The 22114-nt window shown below is 38.0% G+C and overlaps 3 protein-coding genes across 5 annotated transcripts; all 3 read left to right on the top strand.

The window, feature by feature from the left end:
* The first annotated feature begins 217 nt into the window (after positions 1 to 217).
* Positions 218 to 2782, top strand: LOC107705563 (ATP synthase F(0) complex subunit C3, mitochondrial-like). Its single transcript, XM_016508884.1, has 5 exons — positions 218 to 319; positions 531 to 618; positions 1289 to 1366; positions 1881 to 2071; positions 2485 to 2782. The coding sequence occupies exons 2-5, from the start codon at positions 580 to 582 to the stop codon at positions 2597 to 2599; spliced, it is 423 nt and encodes a 140-aa protein (XP_016364370.1). The 5' UTR covers positions 218 to 319; positions 531 to 579; the 3' UTR covers positions 2600 to 2782.
* A 3979-nt stretch (positions 2783 to 6761) lies between these two features.
* Positions 6762 to 9302, top strand: LOC107705559 (acetylcholine receptor subunit alpha-like). The gene is made up of 4 exons (XM_016508880.1): positions 6762 to 7001; positions 7255 to 7478; positions 8611 to 8850; positions 8989 to 9302. Exons 1-4 carry the CDS (start codon positions 6815 to 6817, stop codon positions 9115 to 9117), a joined length of 780 nt encoding a protein of 259 aa, XP_016364366.1. The 5' UTR covers positions 6762 to 6814; the 3' UTR covers positions 9118 to 9302.
* Positions 9303 to 10068: 766 nt separating this feature from the next.
* LOC107705551 (WAS/WASL-interacting protein family member 1-like) lies at positions 10069 to 20160 on the top strand. Of its 3 annotated transcripts, XM_016508870.1 has the most exons (9): positions 10069 to 10145; positions 10417 to 10490; positions 16112 to 16201; positions 16720 to 16849; positions 17078 to 17227; positions 17482 to 18234; positions 18323 to 18532; positions 19692 to 19805; positions 20002 to 20160. In XM_016508870.1, exons 3-9 carry the CDS (start codon positions 16151 to 16153, stop codon positions 20052 to 20054), a joined length of 1461 nt encoding a protein of 486 aa, XP_016364356.1. In that variant the 5' UTR covers positions 10069 to 10145; positions 10417 to 10490; positions 16112 to 16150; the 3' UTR covers positions 20055 to 20160. The 3 variants fall into 3 exon arrangements, with proteins under 3 accessions (XP_016364356.1, XP_016364357.1, XP_016364358.1); XM_016508871.1 differs by lacking the exon at positions 10069 to 10145 and having other exon boundaries at positions 10201 to 10490; XM_016508872.1 differs by lacking the exons at positions 10069 to 10145; positions 10417 to 10490 and adding an exon at positions 12292 to 12303.
* Positions 20161 to 22114: the final 1954 nt, after the last annotated feature.

Genomic DNA, 22114 nt, shown 5'->3' with positions numbered 1-22114 from the left:
CCCTCAGCGCAGTTTTAAATAAAGCACCATTGAATGACCTTCAAGCGGGTACGGATCGGGTAGTGTCAACACATAAAAACATTACTACATTATTATTAGTATTATAACTGTCACTACCCAAAATTGCCGTAAATTGTTTCGTAATACAGACAGGAAGTAGACGCATTTCCGCGCATGCGCAGTACAAATCGTGTTTCCGGTACGGATCGAGTAGTCACAAGACCTTCATGCACGTCATTCATGCATCCGGGAGCTTCATTGCAGAATAGAGGGTCGGGCATGCGCAGTAGCTTCTCAGCGGTTCGACCTCTGCAGCCGGGTAAGTGAAGGAGAGTTAAATGGGAACCGGAGAAGCTATATTGTCATAATCTTATACCATCATTACACTATAGATATATTTAATCAAATCACTCGATCCTTTTCATGTTCTACAGATTATATAGCCCTTGCAAAAGGAGCTAATTAGTACCAGGTGGCGTTTTGAAAGTGTTGATATTGCATTGACCTTAAACTGTCGGCTTTTTCCATAGAGACAGACGCGGGTTTATTCCTCACCACAGTCAGCGAGCTCAATCAAACATGTACGCCTGTGCGAAGTTCGTGTCCACACCCGCGCTGGTGAGTATTTATAGCGGTTTTTGCAGTTATGATAGAATGGAAAAGCTCAGAAAATTATGTTTCCTTAAAATGCAAGAGGCCTGGTGCTCTTGCCTTTTCCCCATGTTAATGCAGTGCATTTCAGATGGGTTGTTTGGATGGCATTTTGCAAAAAATACTGCTTCAGAATTTGTCTGTGTGTATATCATTGTGGCTAAGATGTCAATGGCAGCAGTTGGTTGCTAATGCTATCATCTGAACGGCGATTAAAGAGAAGTCAAGGTCATTATAAAAATCTGACAGCAAAACATAATGTTTCATAGACCATTCTTTTAAAATGAATCACACTTGAGCTAAAGGGTAAAATTTAGTTGTGATGGTTGGTTCAAGGCTGCGGGTGTTATGTTCTGCTTTGTTGCTGTCATTTTGTACTGGACTAGCCACAGTCCTTTTATTAATTTAATTATAAATGTAATTATTTGTTCAGTTGACATTTGGAGTGTGATTGAAGAATGTTCAGTCAGTGTAATTTCTGATTGTAGCAAATATTTAATAGATTTTCTGGACACAAGGCACCTCCCACGTAATTCAAGTGTTGAAGCAACAATTTGGCCTTGTGTGTGTCAGTCTTAAGTACAGCACTTTAATTGTACGTCTTATGCGCTAATGTGATTTCTGATCTCTGTCTCAGGTCCGCTCTGGCTCAAGGGCGCTGTGCAGACCACTCTCTGCCTCTGTGCTCTCCAGGCCAGATGTCAGCTCTGCAGAGGTGAGTGCTTTATGCATATGGCCTAATGGTTAGAGAGTCGGACCTGTAACTCAAAGGTCTCGGGATTGTAGGTGGGGGGATTGAATGTACAGCGCTCTCTTCCACCTTCAATACCACGACTGAGGTGAGACCCTTGAGCAAGGCACCGAACCCCCAACTGCTCCCCGGGCGCCGCAGCAAAAGTGTCTGCCCACTGCTCCGGGTGTGTGTTCACGTTGTGTGAGTGTATGGGACACCATACTTGGCCACACGTCACTTTCATATGCCACGTTTAAGATCAGTGGCACTTACTTGATGTTTTAAATGAATGTTTAATGCCCTTTTAGTAGTTATTCTTCTCTGAAAAGCCTTTTTCTTAGGCAAGGACTTCTTTATAAATCATCTTAAGATTCAGTCCTTTGTTATATGCATTTACTTGCTTTATAAGCTTGTTGCAATCTACAAAGCGATTTCTTTTTGTCAAGTGATGGTAGGTGCAGTTCATTCATTTTGAACGTTATCTTTTTTTCTTAAGGCCAGCCCAGCCTTTCTGCCACAGACAGCCGTTTCCCAGGTTGCAGTGCGGGGTTTTCAGACAAGCGCCATAAGCCGTGATATCGACACAGCCGCCAAGTTCATCGGTGCTGGTGCCGCCACTGTGGGAGTGGCAGGTTCAGGAGCTGGAATCGGAACAGTGTTCGGCAGCCTCATTATTGGATATGCCAGGTAGACTAGACCAACATCCATGAAAATAATCACCATCTTGTTGCCATCACTTGTTGTACATGAAACAATTAATTTCCAGATCTTTCCATATGGTAGTGTCACATAAACTATAGCTTTACTCAAATTTTGGTGTTTTTATATTTATTTTATAGTTCAAATATATTTTAAAATTAAGTTTAAGAACTGAGCTTGTTAATATTGCAGCAGTGCAAGTGTAGTATTATGTGAAATATTGAGTTTATGTAGTTCAGCTTGAGCAAATTTAACCCCTGTCATGCATCACACTGTTGTTAGCTGATCTCTCTTTTTCCATGACAAAGCAGTGTTCCTAAACCGAGATCTGGTGATGAGTGACCCCTGACCCCTCTCTCTCTTTCTCTCTCTTTCTCTCTCTCTCTCTCTCTCTCCTGCAGGAACCCATCTCTGAAGCAGCAGTTGTTCTCATATGCTATCTTGGGATTTGCCCTGTCCGAGGCTATGGGTCTTTTCTGTTTGATGGTGGCTTTCCTCATTCTGTTTGCCATGTAAATACTGCTCCGTCCACCTCTTCCCACTGCTGTGACGACATGTGTTTTACACTGGCTATCAAAAGAGTTCTGTGTTGGTGTCATTAAAATTGTACATTTTCCAAGTTTTTGTTGAAGGCTGATAAGATAAAACATGTATTGTAAAAATGTATCCAAATACAGAATAAATACATGTATTTCAGTATTTAAAATGTTTGAAGATATTATTGTGCCAATGAAGATGGTTGCTCATTGCAGATTTCAAGTTATTTGGGGAATGTTTTAAAAGGGGTCGCTTTAGTTTATTTCTATATTTAATACAAGTCAAACACTTATATGGTGGAGCAGTAATCTACCAAAAACAGTGGTCTGTTACAGAATGCCTCAGATCTTGCATATTACTTAGTTCACCAGAAATCTAAATTATAATCCTTAAACTTTTTGTAGTTGTCTCTTTCAGTGTGAGAATCCATGTGCCATAATTAGGTTTTTAAATATAATATCTAAAATGGAAGCCTGTTTCTGCCACGGAATTTAAAAAAAAAGTGACATCAGAATTTTGACGTTTCCTCGCAATTGTGAATATCTAAATTCTGACTTTGATTCTCACATTTCCGAGTTTATTTATTTAGTCATTTATCAGACGCTTTTATCCAAAGCGACTTACAAATGAGGACAACAGAAGCAATCAATTGTAGTATTAAAACAACTAAAAACAAAACTAAAAGCTAAAACTTTATAAACAAATACAAATAATACAAATCAAATGACAGTAGTTTATCAGTAATCCTAAAAAATAACACTGCCAAACACACATGCTAAAAAACAACAACTTACTTACACATAGTAAGAAATGGTTATAAAACTGAAACAGATCGCGAAACAAGTAATAGGAAAGAGGAGAAATAAAAAGCGATGCTTATTAACATCTAACAAATTTTTCATCTCGCAGTTCTTTCTTTTTCCCCTCAGAATTCTGGGTTTACATCTCCCCGTTTTTTTCCGCCACGGGGAAAAAATTTCATTTTTATCTCACAATGAGAGTTCATCATGATGCAACTGCAAGGGGGCGACACTAGAATGCATTTTTTTTTTTATCATACTGCAACATTTCAAGAGGTCAGGGCAAGGTACAAGTAATATTAGGTGGACATATTTTATCATTTTTTGAGCAGTTGAAATGTTTACATTAAAGACATTTGATAGTTATGTGCAACTGTATAAACATAGCGCTTTAAGTTTAAACGCAGCAGCACGCACGAGCAGCAGTGTTTCTCTCGTGCCGGCTCTGACAGTTGTCAGCTCGTGCCACTTGCGGGTTTGACAATAGTGCAGCACACCACACACACACATACATACATACATACATACATATAGAGTTCAGCTACAGTCTGGACGCGGTGCTCCTACAGACCATTTGATCGTTCAGTCGACTACACGGACTTTCTAAGTCCCTTCAAGGAGATGAATAACTTTATATTGATTTAGCAAATTCTGCCTTTTCTATTTGGTGAGTAATCACTTTGTTTTCTATTATATAGGAAAACTACTCTGTTAGACATCAACAACAACCCTCTTATTAGCCTTAAGTTCTAATATATTGATAAAAGGTTTTAGTTTAACCGCTGTCTAAGCTATAATGGAGAAGAACGGTGTACTTGCCTAGAAATAACCTGGTAAGTCGTATTTTGCCACTCAATCTTTTGTTGGAAACCGATACAAGTTCGTTTCCATGGCAATACGTTGTTGTTATGTTCAAACGTTTTGGTTTTTAAACACTTTTAAAAGATGTCTATGCTATTTGTATGGTATGCATACTATGCGTCCTGTTTGATTGACAGGCGCAGGTGCGCGGCCTGCCGGTGTCCTGACAACCGGTCTCATTCAAGTGGTTTGTGGCTGATATGAGATCAGTGTGTCAGCGGTCAGTTTTGTGCTATTTGCTGACAAATATTCGCGTCTCGTCTCTCTATTTATATTTTCTGTTTATTTTTTGCATAACCTCTTAGATGAGGCTGAAATCAAGGCTTTATTCAGCAGGGAGGAGTGATACTGTTGACTATAAATCTGATATAGGTTGTGGCCTAAGCTCTTCGTTTGATGGTTTATCTAAAATACTGTAAATGTACATGTGGACCCAAAAGCTCACTCATTTACCTGTGTGAATACATTCACCAGACTACCAGTACTCAAACTGATGGAACAATAGTGCTGATGTTGAAATCAAGTCAAGATTGCAATTGAAATGGTCACATTCTGTCATTAACATATGGAAACATGGACATTTTTAGTTCATTATTCTCAGAACAACATGACTCAGAAATGTAAAGAAGATGATTCTTTACAAACAGAATTTCTGCATTATTTCTTAGTTCTGGTTAATAGGGACATTACTCAGACATAGATTGCATGTCTTAGTGTTTCATCTGTGTGTGTGTGTCATATGCAGTTGCTTGACTCCATCAATGTTAATCCTCTGTGCCATTTAGGATGGACATGTGTGTTTGTGTATAAGAAGAGTGGGGTGATAACTTTTTCTCGCAGAGCAACTAAATTTGTGTGTGTGTGTGTGTGTGTGTGTTGCAGGACCAGCACTGTGCTCAGAAGATGAGACGAGATTAATAAGGACTCTGTTTACCGGATATAACAAGGTTGTTCGTCCTGTTAGCCATTTTAAGGATCCAGTAGTGGTTACTGTGGAACTACAACTCATTCAGCTTATCAGTGTGGTAAATTATATCTCTGTTCATTTTTGTTTCTTGAATTCAGATTCATATTTTATTCAAATGTTAAAAAACGTTTACATTGGACAAATAAACTTTATGTTTTCTCTTACCTTCCATTACCTTTCCTTTCTTTCTTATTTACAGGATGAAGTTAATCAGATTGTCACCAGTAATGTACGGCTAAAGCAGGTATGGGTTTCAGCTGCTGTTTCAGTTCCTGTGTGCTGCTATCAAACTAGATATCAGTAGATATCAAGGTGCTTACTGTGGGAAAACTGATCTATATGAACAATAACTGAGATTCAGGCAATGTTTATAACACATGTAAGATTTGGTACTAGAACAAAAATTATTTTAATGTGCCACATACTTTCAAAAATGTCATGAAACCTGTCAAGAAATGTTGAGGTCACATTTCAACTTCAGCTTATAAGGAAAAGTAAGAAATCATATTTTGCAGTGATTTTGTTTATTAATTTAATGAATTAAAGGCAGTTCAACAAATGCTGCCATAATGCATAAATCTTTCAAAATTAAAATTTTACATGACAGTACCTACTTGGAGCAGTCAGGAGTCATTAATACAGATATCTTTTTCTCCGCCTTGAAATATATATATATATATATATATATATATATATGTATACTTGATCTGATATCTTTCTTTATTTGTGTATGTGTATGTTCAGTGCTGATGGAGACTTTGCCATCGTCCATGAGACAAAAGTCTTGTTGGAGCACACAGGTATGATAACGTGGACTCCCCCAGCAATCTTTAAGAGCTACTGTGAGATTGTGGTCCTTCACTTTCCCTTCGACCTGCAAAACTGCAGCATGAAACTTGGAACGTGGACTTATGATGGCAACCTTGTCATTATCAACCCAGTAACTATAACACCATACACACGTGATCACCAGTCATGACCATCAGGAGGAAGCAGTATAAATATGTGACCCTGGAGCACAAAACCAGTCTTAAGTCGCTGGGGTATATTTGTAGCAATAGCCAAAAATACATTGTATGGGTCAAAATTATCGATTTTTCTTTTATGCCAAAAATCATTAGGATATTAAGTAAACATCATGTTCCATGAAGATATGGTGTAAATTTCCTACCATAAATATACCAAAACTTAATTTTTGATTAGTAATATGCATTGCTAAGAACTTCATTTGGACAACTTTAAAGGCGATTTTCTCAATATTTTGATTTTTTTTTTGCACCCTCAGGTTCCAGATTTTCAAATAGTTGTATCTCAGCCAAATATTGTCCTATCCTAATAAACCATACATCAATGCAAAGCATATTTATTCAGCTTTCAGATGATGTACAAATCTCAATTTTGAAAAATTGACCCTTATGGCTGGTTTTGTGGTCCAGGGTCACATATATGTACATTGCTTATTGTATGTATCTGTATGAACCAGTTTATTCATACATTTTTTTTGTGTCTGTGAGTAGGACAATGACAGACCGGACCTAAGTCATTTCATGGAGAGCGGAGAGGGTGATGAAGGATTACAGGAACTGGAAACACTGGGTGTATTACGCTTGCTGTCCAGATACGCCCTACCTTGATATCAGTTATCACTTCCTCTTGCTCCGCCTCCCTCTTTATTTCATCATGAATGTCATCATCCCCTGCATGCTGTTCTCCTTCCTCACTGGGCTTGTGTTCTACCTGCCCACAGACTCTGGTAAACCTGTGTTTGATTGTGTAGGGGTGTGCGGTATGACCCAAATCCTATATCATTTTTATTTTATACCATGGTAACTAATTATTTTTGTTGGAAATGTTCTGGTAGCATATTTAAATATATTAAAAATCATGGCGTAATGCCTATTTTTGTATTATAAATTACAAATGAAAGATACTTGATCACATTTTTTTTTCTTTTTTTTTTCTTTGGAGCCTGATGGACGTTTCGAACTTTACTTGTTTCTGCCTAGGTGAGAAGATGACACTCAGTATCTCTGTCCTGCTATCTCTGACTGTGTTCTTGCTGGTGATTGTTGAGTTGATCCCCTCCACCTCCAGTGCTGTTCCACTCATTGGCAAATACATGCTCTTCACCATGATCTTTGTCATTGCCTTCATCATCATAGCTGTGATTGTCATCAACACACACCACCGCTCCCCCAGCACACACACTATGCCTGCTTGGGTCCGCAAGGTACGTATGGAAAGGAGCAGTGTCTCTTTTTGTGTTCCAGGGAAAAAGTCATAATTTAAAGTAACATGAGAATTTAGTTTATAGCTAATTATCTGAGAGTGTTAGAGTGTTGTAACAGACCTGATTTATACTGGCTTCTATTAACAGAATAAATGATTTTAAATCTCATCACAAAACATCAAGTCAAATAGCAATAGGAGCAAGACCCTTAAATCATTGGCATTAATCCAAAGGTAGTATACATAGGAATTAAATGAAAACCTACTTAAAGTATAGTTAGAGCATAAAAAATAGCAGGAACCTAGTAGTATATATAAAGTTTAAAAATAATATATAAATAGTGTATATAATAAAAAAAATTGAAAAAATTTATTGTAAACATAATAAACAAATGTATAAACTGTAAAAACGTATATTAAGTTCCCTTAAAATCTTGGAAGTATTTGTAGTATAAAAACTATTACGCTAGTAGTTTACTAAAAAAGTGGGATAGAAGCATGTAACTAGTAAACTGTATATCAGCAGTACATATCTATACGTTCACTTGTAGTATAGTTCACAGTGTATTTATAATACAAAAGAAATCCTTACATGTTTACTAATTGTGTACTCACTTTACTACTGTTACACCTAAAGTACACTTAAAAGTGTAAACTAAAACATTGGCCAATTTACTCCCAAGTACACTTACAAGTATACTACTACTAGTACATTTATTTTAGTGTACTTGCTATATAATGTATAGTTGGAAAATATACTTGAACTTTACTTAAATTTACTTAATAAAATTAACATTTTTGTAAGGGTGGATGATTTCTTCCACAGCATTTTAGTCACTTGTTTTTACCTTGAAAAATTGTACACCTCAATTAACAAAGGCACTTATTTTTAGTTGAATTAAAAATCCAGATTTTCCAACCATGGGAATCATTATTTTTGCAGTCCTGTTTAGTGCTGCTAGTGGAACAGAAATAACATACTTTATTTATTTATTTATTTTTTCTTTTAAGATTTTCACTTGTTTCTGAACTTTACATGTATTTGGGGGTATTTTTTGTTTAATTTGAGCTATTGATAAATCTGTTGAGATTCTGATCAGAGAAGTATATTGACTTTCTCCTCTGTCCCACAGATCTTCATAGACACCATTCCAAACCTGATGTTTTTCTCCACCATAAAGCGACCATCCCAGGAACGACAGGAAAAGTGTCTCTTTCCTGCAGATTTTGACATCTCTGACATTTCAGGGAAACCCATGCCAGCCTCTGTCACTTACCACTCTCCCATAACCAAAAATCCTGATGTGCGTAGTGCCATTGAGGTTGTTAAATACATCGCAGACACCATGAAAAGCGACGAGGAGTCCAACAATGTAAAAACATTTACCTTCATCTTTTTTTGTTATTCCTGACACTTTTGCATCTCTTTGAAAATAAGTTTTGTTTTACTCTACATTCATTTTCTACCTTTAACTGACTACTTGTGTCTTTCCTTCTGTCTGTTCATCAAGGCTGCAGAGGAATGGAAATTTGTCGCTATGGTCCTGGATCACATTCTTCTATGTGTGTTTATGGCGGTGTGTATTATTGGCACACTAGGAGTGTTTGCCGGACGCCTGATCGAGCTCAGCATGCTGTGAGAGCCCAAAGGCCCAAATGAAGCCAGGGACTGGAGTGCCTTGACTCTCTGCTGAGCTGTAGCATAGGGGATGCCTGATCAGACCAGATGTTAATGGAACAGTGAGTTTAGTCAACACCTGGAAAATAAAACGCATACACTGTTTTTTTCTCTTCATTTAAAGTATTTGTGTTAATACGGTTGCTTGCTCCTAACCTAGAATGTCTGTAGCCTATGTATATGCATAACTTGTCAGAATTAAGCATGGAAGCAGAGAAATATGAGAATGTGTGGCATTTATTTTACATAAGAGCTTATTATATTTTTAATTGTTTTTATTTTTCTTGGTCTGTGTTTTCCATGGTAACCAATGTACTTGAATCACTTGATATTTAAAGAGAAAAGAATGAATAAACTGTATTTGACTAACTGCTCATTAAAAAAAAGAACGAAACCTAAATAGCAGACAAATGGTTGAAGCTGATGATGTTGCTGTTGTTACATTTGCCTGACGGTATATGTCACTGTGTATTTGGGCAAATATATCATACATATACATTATTTAATGGTTAGTTTTTAGTTTTAACATGCTTTTTGATTAAGCATATAGGCCTGCTTGAAAAATTGAACATTTGTCTTGTAATGCATAATAAACTAATATCACAGTGTTTGGGTTCTCTCTCTCTCTCTCTTATTTTATTTTTTTATAATTGCTTTTATGCCTAAAATTTTGTTTGGCTTCAGTGGTTTAGCAAATGTTTTGTGTTCTAGGCATTTTTGCAGATTTTTTTCTCTCACTATGACCAGAAATGTGTGAATTATAAGCGAATGTATTTGAATTGAAATCTGATTGACACGCCTGTTACATTTTCCATACTTTCATACAGTCAGCGCTCAAGCTTTTCCTGTCACACACTGTGTGCAGAGTTTGACAGATGTTTGAGCTCAGCTCGAGGCAGTCGCACACATCTGGAAACGTTGCATCACAGACGAATGTCCCGGATAAAGGGAACGGAGGGTCTGTTGTATTGGCGGAGGAAGAAAAACTGGGTAAAGAAACGGATTAGAAGATATCACGTCTTATTCGAAACATTGAGCTGTACTTCCCTCATTTAAAGAGATGTGATACTGCTGAGACGTACTGAATTTTTGCATCCATTGTGAAAGCGATACGGTTTTAATGTTATTCCTTCTTGCGAATGTGATGGGTTGTCGGCAGCACGCGCTGGGCGGAAACAGTGGAGAGAAGTTGTGTTTGTGTGTGTGTGCTTTCTGCCATGAAGGAGTGGCCCAAAACTTGTGTTCCTCTGTGTTTGTGTAGATGCTTCATGATGATGATCGTTGCTGTATTTGGTTCGTAAGCGGAGGACGCAGAGAAAAAGACGCAAACCACCGGTAAGTGTTCACGCAGCCCGTTGCTTTCTAAAATGCCCGACTCAAGGATCTAATTTGTGACCAGATTTCCCGTGATTTATTTATTGCCGCAAATTTGTAATTATTATGTGAGTTTATTGTTGTTTGGATAAAGTGTTATGTTTAAAACCATTGTTTCATCCACAAAAGTGCAAACGGTGCCAACTTTCAGGGGAAGCAGAGGCTCCCCCACTTCCTGGGTTGCCAGTTTGAGCGTGAATATGTGGCAGGGTGAATGAGTTAAAGTTTTTTCTGTACTTTACAGACGCAACAAATCTTAATTGTTTTTTTTCCTCCTCTGGCAACTAAGTCATTATTACCGTTGTCATGTAACAGTTATTTATATCAGCTGTAATAGCAAGCGATTTCTGATTTGTGAATGAATCGTTCTTTGAGTCGGACCTTTTCGTTGAATCGGTCAAAATCGGACCGAGCGATTTGTTCACGACTAGAACTGAATCGGTTCGAGCGTTTGTCGAGTCAAATGCAACGGCTCATTAAACCAATAACTTTTGGACATGTTCGATTACAAATAATTTTATTATCAAAATGAGATGATCATACGAGCATTGTTTGGAGTGAACCGATGAGATTAATTAATTGTATTTTTGTGTAAGGTAAATGCAAACTCTCTTTAGGTAAATGACTTTTGTGAGCAGAATCATGACTGACATCCTTATTAATAAAAACTTAATCGAAATTAACAATAAAACGTAGACGTAAAAAGCGATAAATTTTGCTTTCAAGAGACCTCCTGAGGGCGCAATTAAGATATGACATAAAATAATTGACGAATCTGTTTTTTAATGAACTGTTCAAAAGAATCGATTCGTGGAAATGATTCGGACTAGTATGAGCATGTGGTTCTAATTGACAGGCCACGGAGACTCCACAGTGAAATACAATGCAAGTCATATGCTTTCCCCCTTCCTTTTTTCTTTCATTTTTAAGTTTTCTTCTTGTGAATAGAAGACCATGTTATTTTGAGCTGTCAATGTCAAATTATTTCAAACACAGTAGTATCATTGTTTTGCTCTGTTCATTCCTCTTAAATGCGTTACCTCAAAGCACATTGTTTGTGTGTTAGTTGGCTTGGGATTGTACGGATTTTTCACATGAAAACGTTTTGATAATTGAAAAGCTGGAAAATGTTGCTTTCAAGCAAACTTGCCTTCTTGCATTAAATACTTTTATGAGTCTGCTGATGTCAACGCCAAGTCCTCCTCTTGATTTTTTCATGTGGTTTTCACCAAGTGTGAAATGTGACACTATGTAGCAACTGTTTTTTTTTTTCTTTTTAAATCACAGTGAGCTACTGTTGAGACTGTGAATGCATGCCGTTTTTAGTGAGAACTTAAGAAGGAACAAGTCATTTTAGTCTGCATAAGCCATACAAATATAGTTCTTTCTCTGCATTAACTTCCTCTCAGTGAAAGAAGTACTGACATAACTTCTACTTCTCTCTTGTCTGGTGATAGACTTGATATCATTACGTCATCGCGAATGACGTCATTACGTTAGGGCGTAAAAGAACCGATGAACCGTTTTTTTGAACCGGTTCATTGAAACGAACTGTCCGAAAGAACCGGTTCGCGGAAAAGAACCGGACTTCCCATCACTACTGGTTTAGTGTTCTATTTGACCAGCGTTTCGAAGAGAGTCAGAAATCATGTGACGGGATCTGAGATCATCCATTTGATACAAGCTTGCATGTAGCCAGAGGTGTCAACCTTATGCTGAGTTTCAGAAAGGAAGTGGACAATAAAGACTGCCTTCAAAGTGATGGAAAGACAGAGTAAGACACAGTGGGCACATTATTTGCTTGAACATGCTCACATTATGCAAGCTGAGCATTCGTAAGCCATTTTTTTATGCTTGTGATGTGTTAATTTCAGCAAGCATTGCAAAGCGCAATTGATAGAAATCCTGTTTTACAACACTTTCAAATAAACAAAGGTATGGTTCTCTGTGGGTGGCCCCTTCCTGCCTGATTTTGCATGTATGATGTAGCAGGTTGTGGTTGAAGGACTCCACCCATTTTTGGTTTCTTGATTTAAAGGAGTCATATGATGCGATTTCAATTATAATGTTCTTTTTAGCAACATCATATGACCCCTTTAACATTATTTAGTGAGAGCTGGATATCTCAGATTTAACTTTTCATTGTTGACATTGGCCTTACATTTGAATTCCATAAATTCTGGGACCTAGGCTGCATCTCAATAGAGTGCAACAGTGCAAATGAATTTTTATTACATTTAATTTTTAAAAGTTAATTTTTCCCATAGGTATTTAAAAAAAGTCTTTGTTAAAGCGTTATAAGCCATGACTCAAACCAACCAACTACGAGGTGAATCACAACATTACAAACTTTGATTTGAAGCAAAAGTTTATTTGAAAATCGCACTAAAAGACAAAGGTACATGACTGTGTAATTAATGGCTTTAATGGAAAGAATCACATAATCCGAATTACATAATTCAATTAAAAACAACAGATAAATATAAAACTATCGATTCAAAGATGTTGATTATGTGTATATCAGCAACATATTTTTAATATATTGCAAAATATGCATATGTAGAAATATTTCAGTAGTTTGAGAGAGTAGGGAGACTGACTCTATCACAAAATTTGCAGTGCTTCATGGGAGTGTGCAAGCTCTAAAGCATTCTTTTGGCTTGATTTGCTTGTTTTGATTCTTTGATTGGTGGAGATTTCTCGCAAAATCATTGATAGTGTTGTTTCTCACCAGGAATTCCTCTGTTAGCACAACTATTTATATATAAGTTCAAATACTGCAGACTATACCATTGATTATCAGCCACGTAGCTCACAGTAGGTCTGTCTTTAAAGGTTTATACGTTATGGTTCAAAATCAGTTCCCCTGTGGAGAAAATGAATGGGATTTTTACTTCTGTAACCTGATTGTTGCACCAGTTGTTCAGTCATGATGTAAATAATTGGGACTACCTGGAAGGCTAATTTGGCATGGGTTCCCTTGGGAAATTCAGATGGGTTTTTAAAAAAAGCATTTTCATGGTTTGTTCAGCAATATATATTACACACCTACGCCAAATGTGAAAGTTGGAAATTATAACTTACTATTTAGAACACATAGTATGCAAATTTGGAGCAGGGTTGACTCTTCACTGGTACAGAGGTGAAATGCATTATGTGATTTGTATAAGACACTGTCACACTAAAACACACACTTGGCATAGACTAATTCCAAAAAGAACACAATGTCCAGCCAAAGGCCCTGTTTAAGACATGATGACATTTCAGACTGCTGGATGTATAGCACAGTCCGGACAGGGCAGCTGTAGAGTGTATATCCAGCATCAGATTCTCCATAGTCCATCTCCACTGTTCTCTCTCAAGACACTGGAATGTTTTTTACACTTATCTGCACCTCTCAGAAATCATAAAGGTGATGTATTTTTTGCACTACTAGCATCACCTATTAACTGCTAAAAATAATATGTTTGACTTCATGTAGCATTGTATGGTATCTGGCAGTGCATGTCAGTTACAATTTTTGATGTATGCCATAAAAGTACCACGATAGATTTGAGACTAGCTGTTTATAAATATCAATATTCATTCAGAATAAAGAAAGATAACAGCATTGGTTGGAAAGTCATCCTGAAGATGAACAAAGGTCTTATGGGTTTGGAACGACATGAGGGTGAATAATTAATGACAGAATTTTCATTTTTGGGTGAACTATCCCTTTAAGTATGGAATTGGTGTACACTCTCATATAGATGTGGTTCATTGAGTCAGCAGCTTGTAATTTCTCTGAGATGCTGTTGTATCAAACATGGCATTTCACTATTTCTGTTCCCAGTCGTTGCTGTTTGCCTTTTGCAAATATTCATTGAAACTATGGTTTTGGGAAATGTCAAATCATTGAATCATGTTGTAATGACAGAACTTGTGACCATTGTTGGCTAACAGTGCTTTTGGGAAATTCACCCCTGGTCGGGATGCTAAAACAAAACAGCAATGTTTTTTTAAGTGCCACACAGTATTTACACTAGTTGTCTGGATGTTAAGCTGCAATAGGAGAAATAATTCTAACATCACTTTACCTTTAAAATACATTTAAAATACTTAAGCATGCATGGCTCTTGAATGTTACTTAAGTGATGTAAGGAAGTTTTCTCAATTTACAGTGATCAGAACGTTTGCCAAACTGACCGGATGTCCGCTTACCTCTGAATAAAAAATACCTGAGAGAGGGAGAGAGAAGGAGAGAGAGAGGAAGTAAAAGAAAGAGCGACAAATGAAGTAGTGTGATGTGGCTGTCTGTAAGACGCCCTTGAGAGATCTTGATGATGAAAGAGCAGACGCTTTAAAGAGCGTGTAAACTATGTGTTTCTGGGTACTTGTGTGTTAACTTGTTCACTTTGAGTCTCATCTGTGTTCCCACTTGTGGTTTTTAACCTTTTGTTGTTTCTTTGCCACCTTTGTCTGCATGATATTAACTAATGTGGATGTGCGTTTATGAAATAGAGAATGAGAAGTGAGAGGTATATTGCTGTAGCTCTTCCTGTTTATGATCTCTTCCGGATGTTAGCACAGCAGTGAGAGGCCTTTATCAAACTTGAACTCAGAGAAAAGTTTAAAGTTTGTAATTGTTGGCATTACTGTATTAGTTGTTTGAGTGTGTGAGAGAATATTATGAGAACTAGTCTATTACAGTATGCTTTCTACATTTCAGAAATTACCTTCTTTTTTTGTTATGGCCTTATGTTGTCATTGCATGCCCAAAAAGCGATCTTGATATATAGCACAATAGGACATTTCAAGACTCGCTACTTACTGTCAAACCCATTCAAAACGTTGCGGCTGTGTGAGACCACTTTAGTAGGGTCATGTGGTGTGGTTAGATTAGTACCAGTGATTTAATGAATGTCTCAGGTCTGTTTTTTTTTTTAAACCTGAAAAGTGTGATGATGTTATTTCTATTCATGCTACAGTTGGGTTTCCTGCTAGTGGTGTTCAAGCACCACTGTTATTATTTCAAGGTCAAAGACACAGTTGTCACATGACAACTACTTGTGTGTACGAATATTTATTAAGATGGATATGTGCTGCAATGTAATGAAACTCCTGTCAAGCAATCAAACGCTCATGTGACGCAATGTCAGTGTCACATTATAGGCTACATGTGTACAGAGGAGGCGCTTATGGTATGCTTGACCAATGAATACTTCTGAGGCTTGTTTGAAGATGCAACATACATTTTTTTTAATAACATATATATTTTAAATAAATATTTAAATTTGTAATTAACAGTATATAAAAATGTACATATATTTTTCAAAGTATTTTTTTAGAACTATCATGAATTAAGAAGTAATAGGTGTTTTTCTAAGAAATAATAAACAATTATTTCAAAGGTTTTCAAGAATTACATTTGTTTTAATAATAATTGCTTTTTTTATTTGAAAAACATTTTTAATGCAAGTAACTAACCACCCAGAACACCCTAGCAACTGTGTAACATCACTCTGGAAACCACTCAATATTGTGGCAACAAGCAACACAATTTCTTCTAAAAATATATAAAAAAATCTCTTTCTGTTTGTTAGGACTTTGTTAGTGAGAGAAGGTGACAACAAGGAGAAAAAATGCCGGTACCTCCTCCACCTCCCCCTCCGCCACCCCCCACCTTCTCTCAGGTACACACACAAATAAGCACACACAGTAAATACACTACACAACTTTCAAAATCTAAAACAGATTTTAAAACCCTAGGCATCATACACTTTGAAAATGGTTACAGAGAAAAACTGGGCATCATACACTAAATGATCACACACTACCAGTTTTGCATACAATAACCTCTCACAGAAACAAGCACCTCGTTGCTAGGAGAGGCATGACAAATGAAAACAATACGTGTTCTAAAACTGGCTCAAAATATCAAGCATATTATATATGGATGGACTGGAAGAAATAATAGTCTGAAGCCAAAACAAAAACTGGAGACATACACTGTGATTTTCTGTCAAATCTGTTAACTCGTCTGCCCAAAATCTGCAGACTGGCTTTGACTTTCGCCAACTATTGTCGACTCTTCTAGACTGCAAATTAGGCAAAAGTCATTTAGTGTGTTCCAGTCTTAAGTGGTAAAGCTGTGGGGCACCAGTGCTTTAATGATTTCTACAGAAAATATCTGTGCTTCTGTTTCTCACAGGCAAACACTGAGAAGCCTGTCTTGAATAAATCGGCGCAGCAGGGCAGGAATGCTCTACTGTCGGACATCAGCAAAGGAGCAAGGCTAAAGAAGGCGGTTACTAATGACCGTAGCGCCCCCATACTTGACAGTAAGAACCTGCACCTTATGGAGTTACACTGGCTATACACTGTCTACGCACCAAAACAGCCGCAATTAAATTTAATATGACATATATTTAAACAGGTTTTCTTTTATGCTGTACTTTCAAAACTCCTTTGTATGTTAATGATTTTTGCATGTATAATGAGTAGCAACACTTATTGGTTGTGGGTTTGCTCTCCAGTCCAAAATATTAAATACATGTTTGTTTTGACAGAACCCAAAGGTGGTGGTGGAGGTGGAGGAGGAGGTGGGCCTGGAGGAGGGGGAGGGTTTGGAGGTGGAGGTGGAGGTGGAGGTGGAGCTCCAGCTGGTCTGGGTGGGCTCTTTCAGGGAGGCATGCCAAAGCTGCGCTCCACTCGAGATGGTAAGAACGCACACATGTATATCAAATATACTACTAAAGCTTGCTATATACTACTACTGTGTACTGACACATTCCAACTCATTCATTCAACAGGGATTTACGATATAGAAATTTTGGCCAATCCCAATTATGGACCTTATATATTCATAAAATAAAGTATAATATTTACTTTAGAAAACGGCGAAAAATGTATTTAATAACCTTGCATTTGTTAGGTTACCTCTTTTTATCAGATTATTTGCTCTCTCTTACAGACTCCAGTAATGTCAGGCCTCCAGTTCTGCCACCTGGTGCTCGTAGCTCTGGTCCACGGCCCTTCGGAGGAGGATCTGGCACCGCCCATCGTCCACCTATGCAACGCAGTGAATCCGTTGACCCCCCTCGCCCACGAATGACCCCACCGCATCCTGAAACACCTGGAGGACCTCCTCCACCGCTTCCAAGTGCCCCACGGCCCTTTCAGAGTGGGGCACAGAGCAGGGGACCACCCTCACTTCCAGGGACTCCTCGCCTTGGTTCCGCACCAACCCCTCCACCTCCAAACCCTTCTGGGCGGCAGCCTGCACCTCCACCGGTGCCAGCTGCATTTAGTCGTCCTCCTTCCGTTCCTTCACCCACAGCTGGTCATGCTGGACGGCCGCCTCCTCCCCCTGCACCTGGTCGAGGTGATGACCGTCCTCCACCTGTTCCCCCTGCAAACCGTTCTTCTTTGCCACTCACTCGGGACAGCCCGCCCCCTCCACCTCCACCATCAGCAAGTAGTAAACCAACTCCTCCTCCAGCTCCTGCTCCTGCCTCTCTGCGGCCACCTGTTAGTGCAGCACCTCCTCTGCCTCCAGGACGCCCAAACCCGTCTACTCCTGAGGAGCATACACCACGCCTTCCTGAACGGAACCTGTCACTTGGCTCGCATCCTCCCGCCCCTCCACCTGGGCGATCCGGACCACTTCCTCCACCTCCTTCTGAGAGACCGCCCGCATTGGGCCGGAATGCAGGTGGACGAACAGGTAGAGGAGAAGTTGCAGGTTGTTGCAGGATAATCTGAAATTCACCTGTTTGATAATTTATATTATGTCTTTGTCTTTTTGTCCACAGGTCCTCTTCCACCTCCACCTCTTTCTGGCCGTCCAGGAGGAGGAAGTGTGAGGTCATCACCAGCCCCTCCTCCGCCAAACAGACCAGGTGTGGAGCCTCACCGTGGTGGCAGTAGACCACCGCTCCCACCAGACAGACCCTCCTCTGGACCTCTGCCCCCTCCTCCCCCACCTATGGGCAATGGATACCACAATCAGGGACATCATATAGGTATTGTGACATTCCTATACACATGTTAAAGAGTCTTGTAGAGTTTACCAAGAATAAATGTCAAGTATTTAGTTGTTTTGCATTGGTATAACTTACCATAAGTCTGTACACCATGGGTACACTGTACCCATTTGCTTGATGAACATTTGATCTCAAAACCATTGGCATTAATAAGGAATTGGTTGTTCCTTTGCTGCTATAACAGCTTCCACTCTTCAGGGATGGTTGCCCAATATATGTTGCAACATGGTTGTGAGGATTTGTTCCCATTCAGACATTACAGCATCAGGGATAGTGTTGGACATTGGAGTCTGGTTTGCAGACCACGTTCCATTTCGTCCCAATGCTTTTGAAATCTGGACTTGTGCAGGCTAGTCAGATTCTTCCACACCAGACTCAGTAGACCATTTTACTGATGGCATCATATGCCAGTGCCATAGTGGAGACTGTATGATGGATTTTTATGGATTGTTAACTATTTTTGCTTCGGTCTTTGTTGTTGTTGTTCTGTCTCCTCCATTTTTCTGACTGCGAAACCAAGACCGGGGCAGTGTCGCCACCTAATCAGTGCAAAACAATTCAAGGCACATGTGCCATCTGAGCGTAGAGTATGCATGTTAAGAAAAATCTGTCTGCACATGTGCAGTATGCATGTTTGATGATGAGATGTAAGTCATGCGCACTGAACACATACCGTAAAATACAAAGTAAAGTATACTTTAGGGCTAAACTAATAACCAAGAACGTCATCACCTTAGAACAGTAGTCTCACCACTAAACAATTTTAACTACAACTCAAATAATAAAGATATTTCAATGGAAAAATAAATGAAGGGGCTTTTACATAAATAGTTCACATTACTACTTTTAAACTTCAGAATGCCTTCCCCTATATACTTCTATTGTAAGTGCATTACTGTAAACCTTTTTTAATTTTTTAATTTATTTTTTTTTTACAAACTGACGGGTCAGTCCAATTATTTGGGGGTAATTGTTGGCGTTTCACATATGTTGTCAATAGAACATGTATTGAACCAGGCATGTTCCTTGTAATTTCATTTACTCCTATTAAGCTGTAAATAACACTGTAAGTAACATAGATTCATAAGTAGGTAATGCTGGAGATTAATGGTGTTTGCCTTTAATTTGTTTTTCCAAGATGAGTGGGAATCACGCTTCACGTTCCGACCTGTATCGGATCTTCCACCCCCAGAGCCCTACATTCCCTGTCAGAAGACCTATCCTAGCAAAATGTCCAGGAACGAAAGCCGAGGTAACCAACCACAGCTGTTTTCTCTCATCTTATTCGGTTTTGTTGCTATGCACATAGACAAAACCAACCCGCAGCTGTCGCTTCCACATGCCAATGAATACTTCGAATAACATTCAGTGCTTTCAGCACAATCATGGTCTTACCCATTTGTTTATGTGCCTGTGTGTGTGTGTTTGTATATTTCTGTCTGTTTCAGGGTCAGGAAAGAAAGAGCGAGGTGCACCTCCCCTGCCCCCCATACCTAGGTGAAAGAAACTGTTGTCTCAGGGCCTGACAATCTTTACCCAGTTATCTTATTTCTCTGTTACTGTCTGTTTTTGATATTTTTCTGCCAGAGTCATTCAGTAAAAAAATCTATAAAAGAACTATAAAAATAACAACATATTGTGTTATATTACAGACAACATATGTTCATTTGTTTATGTGCCTGTGTGTGTGTGTTTGTATATTTCTGTCTGTTTCAGGGTCAGGAAAGAAAGAGCGAGGTGCACCTCCCCTGCCCCCCATACCTAGGTGAAAGAAACTGTTGTCTCAGGGCCTGACAATCTTTACCCAGTTATCTTATTTCTCTGTTACTGTCTGTTTTAGATATTTTTCTGCCAGAGTCATTCATTAAAAAAATCTATAAAAGAACTATAAAAATAACAACATATTGTGTTATATTATTTTGTTTTTGTTTGCTTTAGAGATTAATACATAATGGCTATTATGAGTATGTCAAGTGATGAGCTCTACAGTGATACTACAGCTAAGTTTGACTTTATTTTTGAGTATTTTTCTGAGTATGATGAGTTGTGGCAGCAGTTCATTGGCCTTCAGGAGAGTGTGAATGTTTCGGCTTTTTGGCTGTCACTTATTTTTGCTATTGCAGGTGCACTTATGTCCTTGTCTCATACAGAATTATATTTTGAGAAGAAGTGCAACAGTTCTCATTTTAAAGCATTTTGGTGTGTTTTGGCGCCCCCTATCTTCCTGTTTTCATACAACACAGTAGTTATATAGCATTGACATTTCAAGCCCTCAAAGGTAAAATATCAGGTAGCTAGAACAATATCCGACTGAAAAAGTCACTTAAAATATTAAAAGAGAGAGAGAGAGTGTGTGTGTGTGTGTGTGTTTGCTTTAATACCAGTATGTGAATGTGGTGATTAGGGCCAAAATGTTAGAATGCTAAATTCTCTCCAATAAGCAGAGTTGCAGTCTGTCAGTACTCTATTTTGCAGATTGATTTGTTCACATATGCAGTCCCTGATGTGAAAATAGCAAGGACTGAGTTTATGGGCAAATGTAGATGTCCTTTATTAAAGACTCTTTAGATCATCCCCCATTTAAACAAGCCTGAGAGCTGACATTGTATATGACTGATCTTTGAATGAAAAATGATTTGCCTTAAAATCCTATACAAGTGGGTTTCTGTGTATTGAGATTGTATCTGTGTTGATGTAAGCCAAAAAGCCAAAAATGTGTTTAAGAAGTGTTATATTTTATGATATACGTATGCACTTGCTTGCTTTGTTAATGTTAGCTCAGTATTATGTTGCCTTATGGATATTTCTCAGATGTGTGCTGTTATATTTGCCTAAATCGCTTGACTAAAAGTATATTCAATAAGTGTATCATACCTTGAATTACATTTCATTTGTTTTCTTCATTTATATACTTTGAAAGAATCAAGAAGCCAAGCAGTGGCTTGGTTTATGCTGCCTTATGTTTGTTTACATAAAGAGATGACTTACAAAGGCCTTTTAATGAAACATTAAAAAGGAAATTTTCAGTGATATATGCAATGTAGCATAACATCTGAAGCATCTTGAATTTATTAGAGAGGAGAGAGATGATTGCACAGCCAAAAAGAAACAATATTTGCCACCAACATTATTAGTAATAATGAAGTCCTCTGATTTCTGTTCTGTTATGTCTTAATGTGGTACTTTAGTTGTTCTCTTTGTGCTCGTAAATGCACATTTCATACAACATATTATGTTGTTTAATTTGTATATTTACTTTATTACAAACAGTCTTTGCTATTCTGGTGTGCCAAATATGTTGTTTTCTAAATAAATATGCAAGTGAAGCTGGATTTGTCCTTTCATTAAAATAACGCATTTCAGTATTCAGTTCTTTTTAAGCTCTTCTTGCATTTTCAGTAGACAACTTTAATGTATTTTGTAAGCATGTTCTTTATAATTTCAGTGCAATTTTATTTATTATTTGTGTGTGTGTGTTTTAATAAATTAAAAGAAACCAATTATTTAAAAAAGAAATATGTGGTCAACAAGGCCTTGTGGAATTCTCTCAACAGATTCCTT

This window comes from Sinocyclocheilus rhinocerous, unplaced genomic scaffold (assembly GCF_001515625.1).
Source record: "Sinocyclocheilus rhinocerous isolate Xijiao unplaced genomic scaffold, SAMN03320098_v1.1 scaffold504, whole genome shotgun sequence".
Lineage (NCBI taxonomy): Eukaryota > Metazoa > Chordata > Actinopteri > Cypriniformes > Cyprinidae > Sinocyclocheilus > Sinocyclocheilus rhinocerous.
Note: the sequence above shows the minus strand (reverse complement) of the source record. Positions and strands in the feature narration are given on the sequence as shown.

Excerpts from the sequence above, each read along its gene's own strand:
- LOC107705563 (XM_016508884.1), top strand. The coding sequence starts at position 580 with ATGTACGCCTGTGCGAAGTTCGTGTCCACACCCGCGCTG. Across the intron at positions 619-1,288 it reads TCGTGTCCACACCCGCGCTG|GTCCGCTCTGGCTCAAGGGC; the intron begins GTGAGTATTTAT and ends TCTCTGTCTCAG. Across the intron at positions 2,072-2,484 it reads CTCATTATTGGATATGCCAG|GAACCCATCTCTGAAGCAGC; the intron begins GTAGACTAGACC and ends TCTCTCCTGCAG.
- LOC107705559 (XM_016508880.1), top strand. The coding sequence starts at position 6,815 with ATGAAGGATTACAGGAACTGGAAACACTGGGTGTATTACGCTTGCTGT. Across the intron at positions 7,002-7,254 it reads CTACCTGCCCACAGACTCTG|GTGAGAAGATGACACTCAGT; the intron begins GTAAACCTGTGT and ends GTTTCTGCCTAG. Across the intron at positions 7,479-8,610 it reads TGCCTGCTTGGGTCCGCAAG|ATCTTCATAGACACCATTCC; the intron begins GTACGTATGGAA and ends TCTGTCCCACAG.
- LOC107705551 (XM_016508870.1), top strand. The coding sequence starts at position 16,151 with ATGCCGGTACCTCCTCCACCTCCCCCTCCGCCACCCCCCACCTTCTCT. Across the intron at positions 18,533-19,691 it reads CAATCAGGGACATCATATAG|ATGAGTGGGAATCACGCTTC; the intron begins GTATTGTGACAT and ends TGTTTTTCCAAG. Across the intron at positions 19,806-20,001 it reads GTCCAGGAACGAAAGCCGAG|GGTCAGGAAAGAAAGAGCGA; the intron begins GTAACCAACCAC and ends TGTCTGTTTCAG.